The 13,164-nt window shown below is 37.1% G+C and overlaps 1 protein-coding gene across 1 annotated transcript in view; it reads left to right on the top strand.

The window, feature by feature from the left end:
* The window catches only part of LOC128636470 (cytochrome P450 2C8-like), a 36,933-nt gene extending 26,714 nt beyond the window's left edge, over positions 1-10,219 (top strand). Inside the window, exon 6 of the mRNA XM_053689483.1 lies at positions 6,817-10,219. Coding sequence (XP_053545458.1) covers positions 6,817-6,998 — 182 coding nt within the window. The 3' untranslated portion in view covers positions 6,999-10,219. The remainder of the gene's footprint in view (positions 1-6,816) is intronic.
* The last annotated feature ends 2,945 nt before the right edge of the window (positions 10,220-13,164 follow it).

Raw genomic sequence — 13,164 nt, 5'->3', positions numbered from 1 at the left:
GGGAGTGCAGAATTATTAGGCAAGTTGTATTTTTGAGGATTAATTTTATTATTGAACAACAACCATGTTCTCAATGAACCCAAAAAACTCATTAATATCAAAGCTGAATATTTTTGGAAGTAGTTTTTAGTTTGTTTTTAGTTTTAGCTATTTTAGGGGGATATCTGTGTGTGCAGGTGACTATTATTGTGCATAATTATTAGGCAACTTAACAAAAACCAAATATATACCCATTTCAATTATTTATTTTTACCAGTGAAACCAATATAACATCTCAACATTCACAAATATACATTTCTGACATTCAAAAACAAAACAAAAACAAATCAGTGACCAATATAGCCACCTTTCTTTGCAAGGACACTCAAAAGCCTGCCATCCATGGATTCTGTCAGTGTTTTGATCTGTTCACCATCAACATTGCATGCAGCAGCAACCACAGCCTCCCAGACACTGTTCAGAGAGGTGTACTGTTTTCCCTCCTTGTAAATCTCACATTTGATGATGGACCACAGGTTCTCAATGGGGTTCAGATCAGGTGAACAAGGAGGCCATGTCATTAGATTTTCTTCTTTTATAACCTTTCTTGCCAGCCACGCTGTGGAGTACTTGGACGCGTGTGATGGAGCATTGTCCTGCATGAAAATCATGTTTTTCTTGAAGGATGCAGACTTCTTCCTGTACCACTGCTTGAAGAAGGTGTCTTCCAGAAACTGGCAGTAGGACTGGGAGTTGAGCTTGACTCCATCCTCAACCCGAAAAGGCCCCACAAGCTCATCTTTGATGATACCAGCCCAAACCAGTACTCCACCTCCACCTTGCTGGCGTCTGAGTCGGACTGGAGCTCTCTGCCCTTTACCAATCCAGCCACGGGCCCATCCATCTGGCCCATCAAGACTCACTCTCATTTCATCAGTCCATAAAACCTTAGAAAAATCAGTCTTGAGATATTTCTTGGCCCAGTCTTGACGTTTCAGCTTGTGTGTCTTGTTCAGTGGTGGTCGTCTTTCAGCCTTTCTTACCTTGGCCATGTCTCTGAGTATTGCACACCTTGTGCTTTTGGGCACTCCAGTGATGTTGCAGCTCTGAAATATGGCCAAACTGGTGGCAAGTGGCATCTTGGCAGCTGCACGCATGACTTTTCTCAGTTCATGGGCAGTTATTTTGCGCCTTGGTTTTTCCACACGCTTCTTGCGACCCTGTTGACTATTTTGAATGAAACGCTTGATTGTTCGATGATCACGCTTCAGAAGCTTTGCAATTTTAAGAGTGCTGCATCCCTCTGCAAGATATCTCACTATTTTTGACTTTTCTGAGCCTATCAAGTCCTTCTTTTGACCCATTTTGCCAAAGGAAAGGAAGTTGCCTAATAATTATGCACACCTGATATAGGGTGTTGATGTCATTAGACCACACCCCTTCTCATTACAGAGATGCACATCACCTAATATGCTTAATTGGTAGTAGGCTTTCGAGCCTATACAGCTTGGAGTAAGACAACATGCATAAAGAGGATGATGTGGTCAAAATACTCATTTGCCTAATAATTCTGCACTCCCTGTACTTATTTATCTTATATCTGTCCATAAACCAAAGACCAATACTTAGAGAGAACATTGGAAAATTATAATTTTATTACCTTAATCTCTTCTATACCCCACTGGGAGTGTAATTTCTTCTGCTGGCTGTGTTTACACAGCTTATCTATCTTGGACCTAAGGCCAGAAAATTTCAGAATAGGTGAGGATTTAAAATGCCAATATAAGGGTAAAGGAAATACTTGTAAACAACTTAATACATTCCAGTGGGTAAAGTGAATCATTGGGAACAAATTAAACGGGAAAACTGTCCCTTTAAGAGAACAAAAAAAATTAGATAAGAGCAAATTGGAAAATTGTTTAAATTGCATGCCCTATCTGGTTCATAAAATAAATATCTTGGGTTTAATTTTCATTTAATGACATTGGAAGTCTAAATTAGACTTTCATTATTCAGATAGAGCCTTCATTTTTAAAATACTTCCTTATATTTATTTTATAAAAATGACTTTTTTTTGTTGGTCCCATAGACCAGTGATTTTTAACCTTTTTTTGCCGTGGCACACTTTTTTACATTAAAAAATCCTGTGGCACACCACCATCCCAAAATTTAAAAAAAAATCACACATTGTAGCCTAATACAGCATATATATATATACACATACACACAAACACACACATACTATATGTATTGTGCTGTTATGCCATGCCTCCTACAAACTACCCCTGCACTGGGAGTAAAAAACAAGCAAAGTTTAAAAAATATGTCACACTGTTGTCAGTTTGCCGTGGCACACCTGAGGATCTCTCACGGCACACTAGTGTGCCACGGCACACTGGTTGAAAAACACTGCCATAGACTTCCCAACTGTCCCAATTGCTACAGGACAATCCTGGATTCTTAGCTGTGTTCCACTGAGACAGCCATATTGTCTAAATTGTATGATTTCCTCTGCTGTTTTAATGGACTATACTGACCATGCCCACTGACCACCAGGCACTCCAACAGACTATCCAGATATGCCCACTGACCACACAGACATGCCCACTATCCACTTGCAACATCACCCCGCTTGTCATGTTTCAGAGATACAGCCATAAATGTTGGGAGTTTTACTCACATGAAAGCATACTGAGCACTATTTCATGCCATGAAGTGTTCAAAACACCTACCCAAGTATCTATTCAACAAAGAATACTACAGGGATTAAGTTAATTTGATAAAATAAGCAAATTGGAAACTTTTTTAAAAATTGTATTCTCTGTCTGAATCACAAAAGAAAATGTTTGGGTTTCATATCCCTTTAATAATAAAAATGTAAATAGTTCTATTTATTTCCTCTTTCCAGCATAGTACAGTAGAAATGTTGTCCAAATATGAATGATTAACCTATCAAAAAAGAGAAAGTTCCCCTTGCAATAATTTTATAATGATCTATCAATGTATTTCTAATGTTATATAACCACATGAGAAATTATCTGATAAAATTGAAAACCTAATCGAAAGTTATTATTCTAACAATTCATTCTTTATCTGGTTGTAAATATTAAGATTTGGACAACCAGCAAGAATGAGACTTTATGTAGACAACCATGATTTATATTGAGTCTTACTGATTTAGTGATTTCAATTGTAATTTAAATTATGTGATTAAAAGGGACAGTCAACTCCAAAATTTCTATTGTTTATAAAGATCGATAATCCCTTTATTACACATTCCCTGATTTTGCACAACCAACATGTTTATATTTATATACGGCTAGATCACGAGTTTGGCGTTAGGGTAAAAAAAGCAGCGTTAAGGGGTCCTAACGCTGCTTTTTACCGCCCACTGGTATTACGAGTCTGGCAGGTACAGGTGTACCGCTCAATTTTCTTCCGTGACTCGAGGCTATCGCAAATCCCCTTACGTCAATTGCGTAACCTATCTTTTTAATGGGATTTGCCTAACGCTGGTATAACGAGTCTTGGAAGAAGTGAGCGGTACAGCCTCTACCTCCAAGACTCCTACCGCATTTAAAAGTCAGTAGTTTTATGGGCTAACGCCGGAACATAAAGCTCTTAACTAAAGTGCTAAAAAGTACACTAACACCCATAAACTACCTATTAACCCCTAAACCGAGGCCCCCCACATCGCAAACACTACAATAATTTTTTTTAACCCCTAATCTGCCGACTGGACATCGCCGCCACCTACATTATACCTATGAACCCCTAATCTGCTGCCCCTAACTTCGCCAACACCTACATTATATTTATTAACCCCTAATCTGCCCCCCCCAACGTCGCCGCCACCTACCTACCATTATTAACCCCTAATCTGCTGACCGGACATCGCCGCCACTTTAATAAATGTATTAACCCCTAAACCGCCGCACTCCCACCTCGCAAACACTAGTTAAATTTTATTAACCCCTAATCTGCCGTCCCTAACATCGCCGACACCTATCTACATTTATTAACCCCTAATCTGCCGACCCCAACGTCGCCGCTTCTATAATAAATTTATTAACCCCTAAACCTAAGTTTAACCCTAAGTCTAACCCCCCCTAACTTAAATATAATTTAAATTAAACAAAATAAATTTACTACAATTAAATAGATTATTCCTATTTAAAACTAAATACTTACCGATAAAATAAACCCTAAGATAGCTACAATATAACTAATAATTACATTGTAGCTAGCTTAGGATTTATATTTATTTTACAGGCAACTTTGTATTTATTTTAACTAGGTAGAATAGTTATTAAATAGTTATTAACTATTTAATAACTACCTAGATAAAATAAGTACAAAATTACCTGTAAAATAAATCCTAACCTAAGTTACAATTACACCTAACACCACACTATCATTAAACTAATTACCTAAACTACCTACAATTAATTACAATTAAATAAAATAAACTAAATTACGAAAAAAACAAACACTAAATTCCAGAAAATAAAAAAAGAATTAAAAGAATTTTAAACTAATTACACCTAATCTAATCCCCCTAATAAAGTAAAAATCCCCTCAAAATAATAAAATTCCCTACCCTATACTAAATTACAAATAGCCCTTAAAAGGGCCTTTTGCGGGGCATTGCCCCAAAGTAATCAGCTCTTTTACCTGAAAAAAAAATACAATCCCCCCCAACATTACAATCCACCACCCACACACCCCTACTCTAAAACCCACCCAATCCCCCCTTAAAAAAAAACCCTGAACGCTAACCCCCTGAAGATCACCCTACCTTGAGCCGTCTTCACCCAGCCAGGCACAAGTGGTCCTCCAGAGGGTCCGAAGTCTTCATCCGATCGGGGCAGAAGACGTCCTCCAGACAGCAGAAATCTTCATCCAGACGGCATCTTCTATCTTCATCCTTCCGGAGCAGAGCGGGTCCATCTTCAATCCAGCCGATGCGGAGCATCCTCTTCAAACAAAGTCCTAACGAAGAATGAAGGTCCCTTTAAATGACATCATCCAAGATGGTGTCCCTTGAATTAAGGTAGCAAAATCCTATTGGCTGATGCAATCAGCCAATAGGATTGACCTCGCATTCTATTGGCTGTTCCAATTATTATTTTTGGGGGCTTTTTTTATTTTATTAGGTGGATTAGATTAGGTGTAATTAGTTTAAAATTCTTGTAATTCTTTTTTTATTTTCTGTAATTTAGTGTTTGTTTTTTTCGTAATTTAGTTTATTTAATTTAATTGTAATTAATTGTAGGTAGTTTAGGTAATTAGTTTAATGATAGTGTAGTGTTAGGTGTAATTGTAACTTAGGTTAGTATTTATTTTACAGGTAATTTTGTACTTATTTTATCTAGGTAGTTATTACATAGTTAATAACTATTTAATAACTATTGTACCTAGTTAAAATAAATACAAAGTTGCCTGTAAAATAAAAATAAACCCTAAGCTAGCTACAATGTAACTATTAGTTATATTATAGCTAGCTTAGGGTTTATTTTATTGGTAAGTATTTAGTTTTAAATAGGATTAATTTATTTAATTATGTTAAATTAATTTTGTTTAATTTAAAATATATTTAAGTTAGGGGGGGTTAGGGTTAGGCTTAGGTTTACAGGTTAATAAATTTATTATAGTTGCAGCGATGTTGGGGGGGCAGATTAGGGGTTAATAAATATAATGTAGGTGTCGGCGATGTTAGGGGCAGCAGATTAGGGGTTCATTAGTATAATGTAGGTGGCGGCGGTGTCCGGAGCGGCAGATTAGGGGTTAATAATTATAATGCAGGTCTCAGCGATGTCGAGGGAGACAGATTAGGGGTTAATAAGTGGAAGATTAGGGGTGTTTAGACTCGGGGTTCATGTTAGGGTGTTAGGTGCAGACGAAAATTTTCTTTCCCCATAGGAAACAATGGGGCTGCGTTAGGAGCTGAATGCTGCTTTTTTGCAGGTGTTAGTAGGTTTTTTTTCACCCAGCTCAGACCCATTGTTTCCTATGGGGAAATTGTGCACGAGCACGTTTAGCCAGCTTACCGCTACCGTAAGCAACGCTGGTATCGAGGTGAGATGTGGAGCTAAATTTTGCTCAACGCTCACTTTTCTGAGGCTAACGCCGGCTTGCAGAAAACTTGTAATACCAGCGTTGTTTAAAGGGAGCGGTAAGAAAAAAAGGCTCGTTAGCACCGCACAGCCTTACCGACAAAACTCATGATCTAGGCGATAATGTTTACCTCTGTGATTAACTTATATCTAAGCCTCTTCTGACTGCCCCCTGATCACATGACTTTTTATTTATTATCTATTGACTTGTATTTTAGCCAATTAGTGCAGTGTCTGCCACAATCCTCGGGCGTAATCACAATGTTATCTATATGGTTTATATGGACTAGCTCTCCCCTGTTGTGAAAAGCAAATAAAAAGCATGTGATAAAAGGCTGTCTATAGTGGCTGAGAAACAGGCAGAAATGTAGAGGTTTAAATGTTATAAAGTTTATTAATATATCAATGTTGGTTGTGCAAAGCTGGGGAATGGGTAGTAAACGTGATATCTATCTTTTTAAATGCTAATAATTTTGGTGTTGACTGTCCCTTTAAATCAAATCCACAATGGCTCATAGCAAAGGAGACTATGACCATGGATTTCAGCGGAAATTTCAAGATGTATGTCCTGAACAGCTCTTGATTTGCAAAACGTTGTGACCTGTGCTAACAAAAAGACAGTGTTAAATGAGTTTCACACATTTTTTTTCTACACAGTGCATAGTTACTGATATATACTATGAGTTTAATGTCCCTTTAATATTGTTTTCTATTATTCCAGGTAAGCGGATTTGTCTGGGCGAGGGCTTGGCGCGCATGGAACTCTTTTTGTTCCTTACCAGTATCCTACAGAACTTCAAACTGACATCACAGACACACTTTACAGAAGATGACATTGCCCCTAAAATGACTGGATTTGCAAATGTCCCCATAAATTATCAGCTCTCATTTTTGCCCCATTAAAGGGACATTGCCCACTAGATTTTACTTTCCATAAATGTTTTGTAGAAGATCCATTTATATAGCCCATCTGGATGTGTTTTTGTAAAAATGTATAGTTTTGCTTATTTTTAAATAACATTGTGCTGATTTTCAGACTCCTAACCAAGCCCCAAAGTTTTAGATGTATACTGATGTATACAGAGTTCAGATTGCTGCTATTTGTATAATGGGTCTTTTCATATGCAGGGGAGGGGTTTGTTCTGCTCTCAGCCCCTTTCAGTTGGTGTCCCAGGCTAATTTTATCAACAGTGCTAAACTGGGAGCTTCTAAGTAAGTTTTTAAAAGGTTTTATATTGGATTTTTAGATCAGTATCTGTGCATATTCTTCTTTATAGTATTGTCTATTACATGCAGTATAAAATTGATGTATAGTGTCCCTTTAAAGCTTTATCTTATTGCAAAGTCTATGTTTTGTTTTAACAATATCTTTATTTCAATTATCTTATCTGAACAATTGTTTCTGATAGTTTGAGCCTACAATGCCATTGTTTCTCAACATATAATTGATAAATTGAGTTCAGCTTATATCCCAATATCTACATATGCTTCTATTGCAGATAACATGATTTTGGTCTCTTGATTCTAGCTGCTACTGTTCTCCTGTGTAATGATTTGCATAATGTGGCAAACAACATATAAACAATAACATTTCTAAGGAATTGGAACTTCCATTTGAAATTCTATGGCTCATGTTGTTTATATAATTTGCCATCTTTAAAGGGACATTAAAGGGACAGTCAACACCAGAATTGTTGTTGTTTTAAAAGATAGATAATCCCTTAATTACTAATTCCCCAGTTTTGCATAACCAACACAGTTATAATTATACACGTTTTACCTCTGTAATTACCTTGTATCTAAGCCTCAGCAGACTTCCCCCCTTATTTCAGTTCTTTTGACAGACTTGCATTTTAGCCAATCAGAGCTGTCTCCATGGTAAATTCACGTGCATGAGCTCAATGTTATCTATATGAAACATGTGAACTAATGCCCTCTAGTGGTGAAAAACTACCAAAATGCATTTAGATTAGAGGTGGCCTTCAAGGTCTAAGAAATTAGCATATGAACCTCCTAGGTTTAGCTTTAAACTAAGAATACCAAGAAAACAAAGCAAAATTGGTTCTAAAAGTAAATTGGAAAGTTGTTTAAAATTACATGCCCTATTTGAAACATGAAAGGTTTTTTTTTTACTTGACTGTCCCTTTAAACACTAAATAAATGCTAGATAGAATAATGCATTCTAAGAAAAGATTAGTCTGAGAATAACATGTAGATGTATTTTTTAAAGTTTCATTAGCTGTTGAAATATTAACAAAATAAGTTCAAAGTTTTAGTGTCTATAAAACAATGGTAGCTGCCATGTTGTAACTTAGGTTACCTTCACTGCTGTGGCCAATTAGAGACAGTTATAAATAGGTCACTAGAGTGTGCAGCCAATGGCTGTGTGGAATATAACAGTGTTCAGCACTTCCATTTCTAACAGGAGGTGAAAAGCTCACAATTTCAGAATGGAATTACAGGAAAAGGGGACAAAATAAATAATGAAAGTATACTGCAGAGTGGTTTTTATATACACAGTTTATCATTTTATATTTCCATCTCAAAGTGTTTAATGTCCCTTTAATAACTTGTTTGAAAGATGTTTAATATTAAATCAGTTAACCAATTTCTTGCAGAGATCTATTCAAAGAGAAACAAAAAACATAATAGAAGACTGCTGCTCCATAACCCTGTCTGCCTGCTCTTATGAGGTGGACAGAGATCACCACAATTCAACCCGATCGAGTACGATCGGGTTGATTGACACCCCCCTGCTGGCGGACGATTGGCCGCCAGTCTGCAGTGGGCGGCTTTGCACCAGCAGCTTACAAGAGCTGCTGGTGCAATGCTGAATACGGAGAGTGTATTGCTCTCCGCATTCAACAATATCTGTCAGACCTGATCCGCACTGTCGGATCAGGTCCAACAGACATTTGATAAATAGGCCTCTTTATCTGAATCATGGAAGGACATTTTTGGGTTTCATGGTTAGGAGGAAAAAGATATTCTTGAAAAGTTGTTAGGTGTAAAAGAGAAACTTTTTCTTATACACGGGTCACTCAAAACTGCAATGAAATAAACCACGTATTGCAGATAGATCACATGAATGCTTAGTGGAACAATAAATATTCTACAGAGCTAAAATGAACTGTTAGAAACAGAGAAGGAATCCCATGATAATCTCCTTGCAGAGAAGATCCTTGATCTTTTATGGAGCTTGTGGGCTGCTAGTCAGGAGGTCCTCAAGGCTGGGTTGGCCTAGAAGGATACCAGGAGATTTCCCAGTGGGTTGCAGCAATTTAAAGGGGTGATTAATGGAGGCAATGGGGTTTTAGAGTGCATATAGCAACATTCTGGAACTTTTTTTTTTAATACAAAAGAATATAATATCATTTTGAAACAAAATATTTGGGGATAGAGTATCCCAGTAATCCTCTTTAAGAAAAATAGGGTGTGCGCATTATACTGAGTGAACGGAAAATAGGGCTGGTCTCCAAATTTTCCAGGGTTACTTTTTATTCCCAGTCTGGCCCTGGAGGTCCTACAAACCCATAAAAAGATAATTGATTTCTTGTAGAAATATTCAGCAAACCATTAGGAAGATCACATCTTTGCTATGCACAGGCTTCATGAACATTGAGGAATATAATACATTTCTCGTAGAGAGAAAGCATGAATATTTAGGAAAAAAACAATGTCTACAACTGAATCAATTATGGATTAATACTACAAATTTAAAGAAGGCAAACCATTCTTTGCAAAGAGTTCATGTGAATATTGTTGGTAAAATGATTTCTTGTACAATGTCCCCATGCATATTGAGAAAGGGAAACCATGGCTTTCAGCAAATGTGATGTAATTTCCCTCTCCTGAGATCCAGAATGTGTTTCATTGTTCAGCATTGGGAGCAGAACCTCTCAATGGTCCGCTATACCATCTATATAAGCTATATAAAACTGTGTTTTACTTTATTCTAATGCATCAATGTCCATCTATGACATAACTGTAATGTTCTATCCATTACAACTTGGTCAAAATAAAAAAATAAAAAAACCCTACTAAGCTCAATTTCCAATGGCTGTAAAGATTCCCATTGTTTTTAAATATCTTGCATGGAATATCTTTTCCAGTTGTAGATTATGATAAATCTTTGAGATTATTCAGATGCTGTTACAGAATGTAGAAATAATTGACTATTTACTAAAGCCATTTCTGTATAAATAAAAAATGTGTGTTTCTTTTGATTTATGACCTGGGTATGTTCTTCAGAATGAGCACTCAGGGAAATGTGTTAGAGATCAGAGTTAGCATTGTGGAGGTACAAGTTGGGTAGTGAGCCTGTGGCAGATAGGAGTATATAAATAAAAAGTTTGTTTATTTTGATTCATAACCTTGGAGATGGTTTGCTCTTCGGAATGGGTACTGAGGGTAATGTGTTTGGGGTTGCAGCTAGCATTGTGGTGCTGCAAGTTGCGTAGTGAGGGCTGTTAGGAATATTTGCACTTGGATGTCAGATAAGTTTAGGTTAAATAATATATAAATAACAAAACATACCCATGCACACAGCTATTATAAATAAAATAATCTATAAACAAGAAGGTGTAGCAGAGTGGCGTAGCAAAATGGTGAGAGAGCTCTGAAGCTCGGATGACTCTAGCCCGGTATAAAAGTCAGTAAATTGCAAGTGCCTCCAAACATAAGAGGCCATCAAAGTGAAAAGTGGGGACCCTACAGTATCAGCCGAGCGCTGCAGTTAAAAACACAAAGAACCACGGCCTGCACGGCCCCACGTGGACCTAGTGCATAAATGGATCTGACACAAAAATACAACTCCCAAAAGTTCATCCAGGACAACAACTCGGTAAATGGATTCTGGATCCACACTGAGGAGGAACCCAGCTAATCAGGATTGCTGTAAATGGGGGCTTTACTTTTTATTAATTATTTTTTTTGAACGTCCAATTTTTTATTAAGTGCTTAGACAATACAGAAACATGTTGCAAAGTAAACAATATTTTAGCAGTTTACAATATGTCAAAGTTTTTCAATTATATGGTAAAATGGGAATGGGGGGCTAAAAACGGGAGGGGGAAGGGAATAGTTCAATATATATACCATAAAAACCAGAAAAAATGGCACTGAATTATAAGCTCAAGATATGTATCATTAGAATAGGGGGGTGAAATACAGGAATGTGTTTGTATTGGTTGCCAATGCCTAGCACAACATTATATTTAATATTATAATAAGGTTTGTTCCCACGCAAAAATGTATAATCAGGAATTATCTGAATATGGTGTCATTATATTGTTTATTTTTAGTGGAGGGGATTGGCAATATTAAAGTAAATATTAAAATTATTCAGGAGAAAGTGTAAGATTAAATTCTTGATGCCATTGGGTGAGGGAGTGTATTTTATCAGACTTCCAATTCCTAGCTATGAGGAGTTTAACACTGTTGCTTAGGATATTAAATAGTTGTATTTTTTGGAGTAGTTTTTTTGGGGCTTTATTAAAAAGCCATAAACACGGATCAAGTGGGGTGGGGGTTTCAATGATTTTACTAAACTCATGTGAGATGTCAGACCAGATGGTGGACAGTTTGGGGCATTGCCGCCACCAGATGTGGGCCATGTGGCCTTCATAAGAGCCACATCTCCAGCACTGGGCAGTAGTAAGATGGAATAATTTTTTACATCAAGCTGGTGTGAGGTACCATCTTTGTAGTATTTTAAGGTTGAGTTCCAGGTATTTGCATGATATGGATGATTTCTTGATGTTAGAGAATATATGTAATGAGTCAGTGTATGAGATATCAATGCCTAGTTCAGAATTGCATCTGTCAATATAGTATGGGGTATGGCCATGCGGTTGTTGAAATAAGATAGAGTATGTTAGAGAAAGAGCATGTCTGGTAAGGGGGGGTATGGTACAGATTGATTCAAAGGTTGTTCGATCTTAGCATATTTTTACTCTGAGGATGTGTTGATATGCAAGAATAGAATTGTCTATAGAATAGCCAATTTTGTTTAAATGTGGGATTCTGCGGAAACTAAGTCATCTGGGGTATTGAATTTTTGTTCATTTCCCAGGTGTAGGATCATTAGGGATCTGTATAGTGGGTTGAGAGATTTTGGGGCTATATTAGGCCAGGCTTAAATTCAAGGTTGTGGGTCAGGGGAGTCAGAGGAGATATCTTAGAGGAAATGTTTGGATATTCAATTAAAATCCTGTCCCAAGTGTTAAAGGTCTCTCTTATGACTTGAGTGGTGTTTGTGAGCATTTTGTCTCTGTCTCTGGGAGACCAGCAGAGGGTAGCTAAGTGGGGTGTTTGGGCTAGTTCATATTCAAGCTGTATCCATGTTTTATTGGGAAGATTTGAGAACCAGTCAATGATACGTTGAAGAAATATTGCTTGTCTATATCGGTGTAAATCAGGAACACCCAGACCACCCATATTTATTGGTAGTAGCATGATCTTTTTGATGATCCTTGGTCTGGTATTCCTCCACATAAAGTCTAGTAATTTTGTTTGCAGGGAGTTAATGAAGATGGTCAGGAGTGGAATGGGGAGAGTTTGGAATAAATATAAAGGTCTTGGGAGAATGTTTATCTTAATGAGGATGATTCTGCCTAACCATAAGATTTGTTTTCTCATCTATGAGGACAGGTCTGAGATTATGGTTGATAATAAAGGTTTATAATTGAGGTCAAAAAGGTTGTCAGGATTCGGGGCTAGGTGTATCCCTAAATATTTCAGAGAGTGTTGTTGCCATCTGAACGGGCAAATTTGCTTGACTTATTGTTCTTCTGAGGGAGGTAGATTGACATTTAGGATCTCTGATTTATTTTTATTGATTAGTAAGTTGGACATATGTCCGAATTCCTTGAGTAAGGGGGTTAGTAATGCAAAATAGGATATCGTCTTCATCAGCTTATGGTGTATGTTTGTTAATTTTATTCCTGTGATGTCAGGGTGAGTTAAGATTTTTTGGGCATGGACTTCGATCGCTCAGGCAAATAAGAGGGGGGATAAAGGACAACCTTGTCTGGTACCGTTTGAAATATTAAAGGGGGTTGACAGGAAG

The sequence above is a fragment of the Bombina bombina genome, chromosome 7, assembly GCF_027579735.1.
Source record: "Bombina bombina isolate aBomBom1 chromosome 7, aBomBom1.pri, whole genome shotgun sequence".
Taxonomy (NCBI): Eukaryota; Metazoa; Chordata; class Amphibia; order Anura; family Bombinatoridae; genus Bombina; species Bombina bombina.
Note: the sequence above shows the minus strand (reverse complement) of the source record. Positions and strands in the feature narration are given on the sequence as shown.